The 6281-nt window shown below is 39.6% G+C and overlaps 1 protein-coding gene across 1 annotated transcript; it reads left to right on the top strand.

Annotated features, from left to right (window-relative positions):
• The first annotated feature begins 1168 nt into the window (after window positions 1–1168).
• On the top strand, window positions 1169–2519 carry LOC149107837 (adenosine receptor A3-like). Its single transcript, XM_089296140.1, has 2 exons — window positions 1169–1245; window positions 1387–2519. The coding sequence occupies exons 1-2, from the start codon at window positions 1169–1171 to the stop codon at window positions 2447–2449; spliced, it is 1140 nt and encodes a 379-aa protein (XP_089152266.1). The 3' UTR covers window positions 2450–2519.
• The last annotated feature ends 3762 nt before the right edge of the window (window positions 2520–6281 follow it).

The following is a 6281-nucleotide window of genomic DNA, read 5'->3' as shown; positions in this document are numbered from 1 at the left end:
TATTCAGCAGAAAGCAGCGTTGGTTTTGGTCGAAGAGAAGAGGGTACACAACACGCAGCCAAACTCAAGCTTTCTGTTCGTACGAAAAGTCGTACACATTTCATGAAGACATGTCTGCAAGGTTTTCAAATGCCATTAACACTGACTTCAAACTTTAAACAACTTATCCGCTACAGTCTTCAATAAGCTGTCTGGACACTCGAAAGTCCGCAATATTGTACAACACTCCACAGAAAGCATATGGACAAACATGGAGATGACGTCATTCGCCCCTAAAGAATTTTTCTGAGCTGCCAAATTGGTGTCCATGTAAAGATTAGCCTCTTCCAGGCGTTCAGTTAGTTGGGGCTCGGCGCAGAAAACAGCGCGCGAAAAAATATAAAAAACTTCATCTCACCGCACTTGTTTTTTTTATTTTCGCGCGCTGAATTTCGCGGTGCGCCCCAACTAACTGAACGCCTGGAAGAGGCTATAGAAAGATACATACACAAAATGTCGAATTTTTCCGCATTACCCGATTAGAACTGCGTTCTCTCGAACGCAATTATTGCTAAATGAAAGTGTAAAGCCTTTTTTAAATTATGAAAGCCAAACTTACTGTCATAAAGTAAACGGTGAACAGAAGGGACAATACTTTATCAGGAGTTATTGTACGCCATTTCTGTTCTACAAGTATGGATAAAGGATTAAGTAAAGCAATAACCCACTAGCCTTAAATCCTTCAAGAATGCTGTCAGAGAATAATAGTGGTCGCGGTGACCTCTGCCTGTCATGATACACTCAATATCGTAGATTGTTCCCATATTTTTATTTTTATATGTAAATATCACGTACTGTTATCTATAACTACAGGGTTGTTTTATTACAAACAAATAGTTAGTGTAGGCATTTCTTTTATTTCCTATTTAGATTGATTACCTGATTTTTCTTCTCATTTTCTAGTCTATAATAATGTTTTCCACGCAAAAACAGTTTAAAAGGGTAGGTCGAACATATGTATTCTTTCAGCCCACTCTTAGAAGTTTGGACATTAGACCTGCAGCTTTATTTACGTTGTAGATGCGTATGCTAATATCCTAAGAGACTGTATCAACGTCGACATTAAGGTAGACATTCAACTACGGCATTGCGTGTCACTGATGCATCATTGTTGAATTAGTCCGGCACGATGATTGGCCTTGAAAGAGCGAAAAACGCAAGTGAACAGCTGTTTTCTTATCCCTATGTAGTATTGAAACTCCAAACGTTTCCGTTGTGGACATTTGCCGATGATCGGCCTCCATACAGGCCAAAAAGAACAAACAGAATACTCCGAGCTGTCGCCTTTCAGGCTACTCAATAGGGGACCTTAGACCCTCACTAGTAAAGCCACAGGTCTTTTTCTAGATGGAAACGTTTTCATCGTTCATCTAAAGCGCCAAAAATAAGCCGCACATCGGCAGCTAACAGGAGCCCGGAGAATGCGACTAGTTCATCAATGCTTGATCCTTCCAAAGCAGAAGGCATTGCATGGTGTAGCGCGTTTATTTTGATATCCATCTTCAGTGTCGCAGGAAACTTGCTCACCATTGTTCTCTTTGTACTGAACAAGAATCTTCGTAAGAAAAGTTTATTTCTCGTCATCAATATGGCGTTTGCTGACCTTATGTTAGGAGCATTTTCTCAACCAGGCTACATTTTCGTTATCGGTAATGATTATCAACTATGGACAGAAGCTAGTACAGAGTTTTTAACTGTCAACAGAATCATCGACACCGTTTTCTCACAGGTGGCGCTTATTTCTGCGGTCTTCATCTCCGCCGAGAGATTTTACGCCATATATTGGCCGTTTAAGCACCGAACACTAACTGTGCAAAAATACCGCATTGTTCTTGGTATGGTATGGGCAGTAGCCGTCCTTATCTCCGCAGTGTTCAACGCGTTATTCAATTTAATTTCGTTCAAACATTCCGTGTTTGTTTGGACACCATACACTTTAATTCTAGTACTTGTCATATGTGGTTGTCATATCGGCATTTGGAGAAAGTTTCGACATGGAAGGGTCGCTTCGCAACAGGAAAGCAAAGCCTTGCAAAACAAACGTTTAACAAAGACGTTGATGTTTGTATCTACTCTTGCTTTGCTGTCATGGACACCGTTAATTGTTTTGAGCTGTTTACACGCGTTAACTATCTCGATACCTTTGAGATATTTTACTATCGCCAACATTCAAAATTTTTCGAACTCTTTTGTAAATCCAATTGTGTATGCATTTAAAATTCCTGAGTTTAAACAAGCCTTTCTTTCGTGCTGTTTTGCAAGGCAAGCAGCAGTTAACATCGGAGACATTAAAAGAAGAAATAAGATGGCTCCCACCTCGACTTTGGAGACACAGCTAAGAACATTGCGAACAGATCCTAGTCACCTTCAATTGTCGTTTGAACAGGAAGAGATGGACACCAAACTGTAGCATTCACGTTGAAGGATATGAATTGAATTGTAGAACTAGAACATTGTACATAAATCTGATTCTGATTCTCGATGCTGCTGTTATTTGATCTTTTAAAAGAACATCACATGACGACGCTATCGTCCCTTTAAATTCTTTTATATAACAAAGAAACGAAAAAAAATTTCAATCAGGTCATCTATACGTCTATCCTCTAATAGACCATAGATGAAAGGTAATCAACATGCATGAATAATTTTCTAAATTCAGCATTATAAATCAAATGATGAGGATTTTTTGTGGTTAAATGAAAAATCGGAAGAGCGTGATATCGCCGAAGTGTTCCAGTAAAGCTAAACGATGCGTGGCTTAATTCTCGGTTTATTCCAGGTGGTTGATATCAAACCGCATTTCCAGAGTGTTTCTCTTTTAAAAGGCATTCATCTGACACAAACCTGCATTAAAAATAGTAAACGAGCTGTAATATGAGCTCTAATCCCACAGCCATAAGATAACAAAAATGCAGTTAAGACTTTGGTCCGCCACGGAAAATGTAGGGCATTCTTAACAAAAACTTTTTAAGTTTCTCTTTCAGCGTATAGAACCGAAATGTAATTGCTTTCACGTTAGAAGCTTACAAATGGTGCGTAAAACATCTAATCTTATTGTCAGTAATAACATATCTCTTAAACATCACGCGACATAATGAATGTCATTTTGCGTATTAGAAAAAGCAGATGGCTGCTAAGCAATTTTCTCAAATTCCTTTTAGCTTAGGATTACCTCTTACCTCAAATTAAATTTAAAAGCGTACTACAGAATATTTGTTTTAGGTGTCGAGTTATAGTTTTACTGTTTTTGGAAATCACCCATTATTCAAGCTACTGTGTTGTTGTTGTTTTTTTTTGTGGAAAGAAAAAAGTATCTGTTGCGAAAACTTAGAAAACATGCCAAGAAGGCCTTATTGCCTTGAAACATTTTAGGATTACAGTCAAACGTGCGACCACCTCTCCTCAGCGACCAGTTTTCCAAAATACCAACAGTTTTTAAAAATCACTATATTTAGAACCTCTTGTAAGCGACCACCTCTCGTAAGCGACCGCGACCACTTTTAGAGCTAATAGTTTGAAATTATCTTTTGTTTTTGACCTTCCGTAAGCGACAGCTTGACAGATAATAGAGCAGAAATTGGATAATAAGTTGTTGTAACATTAGCGCAATACTGGGTAGTACAAGAGACGGATATTTCTCAATGATAAGTAGAGTATTTTTTTCTCGAAATTGACTTTTGAAAAACATTTAAAACATGGGGTAAGTCTCTGCAGTTACCATATGCTAATGAGGCAAAATTTTCGCCCAATATTCCCTCGTAAGTTACCCCCTCCCGTAAGCGACCACCTAGGCTTGACATTTTGGCTGGTCGCTTACGGGAGGTTCGACTGTATGTTAAATGGTAGGTTTTTATCATATGACCCGTGCAGCCCCGTGCGCTATTTCTTTGCAAAACCATAACGAAAGGTCCCGTGTCAGGGCCGTACTCGTCGAAGTAAGAGGGTCTGAAAAACGCGCACGCCCTATTAGAACACGTACGCCCCGCAAAATCGATGCTGTCCTGGAGAACTGTCCGACGCAGAACTACGGAGGTTTTCAGTTGCCACGTTACTTCGAGAGAAGAAGGAAAGTCAAAACTCCTCACAATTGAAGAAGCCACAAAATGGTCATGTGATAAAATACTTATTGACGGAGTGGAAGGGCCGGACAGGGAGATATTTGGCTCGAGATCAGGACGAGCGGAATAAGTGCAGCGCAGGCGTCAAGGCAAAATTTCCAAGGTATCTGGCCTTGGTAGGCAAAAATTATATATTGCATGAAAATTACAGTGAGAAACGACAGCAAAGCAAGAATAGATACAAACAGCAAGGTCTTTGTTAAGGGCTTGTTTTATGAAGATCTTCTTGGCTATCGTGTGGCTACAGCTTTCTGTTGAAACTTGTTACGAATGGCGATGTTAGAGCCACACACGGTGAATATTAGACTCAGGATGTATAGCGTCCAAAGGTATGTAGAGTGTCTAGCTGAAATAAAGAGATTCAAAGCAGTGCCGATAGCGGCAAAAACGACACGAAGTGTCCAGATCATAAATATAACAATGTGGTATGCTCGCGTTGACAGTGTTCGGTGTTTTAGTGGCCGATACGAGGCGTAAAGTCTTTCGGCAGAAATAAAAGCCGCAGAAATTATCGAGGCAAATGTAAAAAATGGATTAGCGACTATGGAGAAAATATACAAAGATATCCATTCGAATTCAGTCGGCCAAAACAGATAAACAGCCCCGACAATTTAAAGTAAACATCGGGTCAGCAAACGCCATATTGATTACCAGAAACAAACTTCCCTTTCGAAGTCTCCTGTTTACTGCAAAAAGAACAATGGTGAGCAAGTTTCCCACAATAATAAAGGCAAGCTCGAAAATAAAACCGGTGCACAATGCCATTCCTTCTGCTTCGGAAGGAACAATTCTGGTTGAACCAGTCGCGTTCTCTGAGCAAGTGTTAGCTGCTGCTGTAATATTCATTTTTTTTTTTTAGTTTTGACAGAACGATTGAAACGCTGAATAAACTCAGCCGATGACTACGTGTAGATGAGACCAGGAAATAGGAGTTATATAATCCACACTTTATAAGAGTGAATCGAAGACCAAGTGGCATCAAGGCCAGTTGTTATATAGCTGGCGTTTTTCCTGCTACAGCGCGCCCATTCACCTAACAATGAAACTGGTTACTGCCAAATGCCATGAGCGGGCAACAAGAAAAACGATGACGTCAAACAAGAAACAGTTCACTGTCATCCACGAAAAGTTGACCGCTGTTGCACGTGATCAGAGCGTGCAGTTGGTCGAAGGTGGCCTGATCTTGTCGCTGGAATCTCAACGCGTTTTTCAAAATTTGCTTTTGTTTGGTTTTGCTATACAACAAATCACTTAGTGACTGGTCCCTTGGGGAACAGTGAATTTTGTTTCTCTCGACTTCGTCTCGGGACACATTGAGATTCTCTGGAAACAAAATGCACTGTTCCCCTCAGGACCAGTCATTAAGTGTTAAATGTGTAGCTTTTTCGATTTTTGAAGACCGATCACTGAGGACTAAATGAATAATGTTCCATTAAGACGCTATGCTTTAGGTCTACCATACTTTCAAAGTTGACGCACTTTGTCAAGATGTACGTATACGTGTGTTCAACCTTGACAAAACGGTAAATGTGTTTTTCATTTTTGATTGATAATTGTATTTCAAATGAACCGTGCGATATGAAATAACTTGACATGCCGGGGGAATGAAACTTTGAGGAGGAATAAATTACGAAGATTAAATTTTTATTGGTTTCTAAGTTCAATTGCAGCAGGAGAAATTTAAAGGGTGACCAAGTGGCACATCACGGTCGACTTTGTAGTTTTTTCGCTTTTTCTGGGACAATCATCGTTGATTAATTCAACAATATGTTTCATTAGAGATGCAAAATGCTTCAGATTATTGGCTTTCAAACAAAAGTTCCGAGTACGCAACGGTTTCATCAAGAATTGTTTCTTTCAAGGCATAAGGCATTGCATTGTGCTCCGTTAGTAGGTTAGAGTTTGTTTTTATTGTCGTAGGAGACTTGCACACCATAATTCCGTTCGCTCAGACAGGCCGAGACTTTGAAAGGGAAGTTTGTTTCTATTCAGCAATATGGCGTGTGTTGACTTCATGCTAGGAGTCTCTACCAATTTACATTTGCTCGTCGAAAGGTGATGGTTTTCTTTTTTTCTTTTTTTTTTTTAAGATCATGAATTATTTCTTACATATTCACCACGTTA

This window comes from Orbicella faveolata, unplaced genomic scaffold (genome assembly GCF_042242905.1).
Source record: "Orbicella faveolata isolate gen_17 unplaced genomic scaffold, um_ofav_v1 contig_26, whole genome shotgun sequence".
NCBI lineage: Eukaryota > Metazoa > Cnidaria > Anthozoa > Scleractinia > Merulinidae > Orbicella > Orbicella faveolata.
Note: the sequence above shows the minus strand (reverse complement) of the source record. Positions and strands in the feature narration are given on the sequence as shown.

Excerpts from the sequence above, each read along its gene's own strand:
- LOC149107837 (XM_089296140.1), top strand. The coding sequence starts at position 1,169 with ATGATTGGCCTTGAAAGAGCGAAAAACGCAAGTGAACAGCTGTTTTCT. Across the intron at positions 1,246-1,386 it reads GTAGTATTGAAACTCCAAAC|ATGGAAACGTTTTCATCGTT; the intron begins GTTTCCGTTGTG and ends GTCTTTTTCTAG.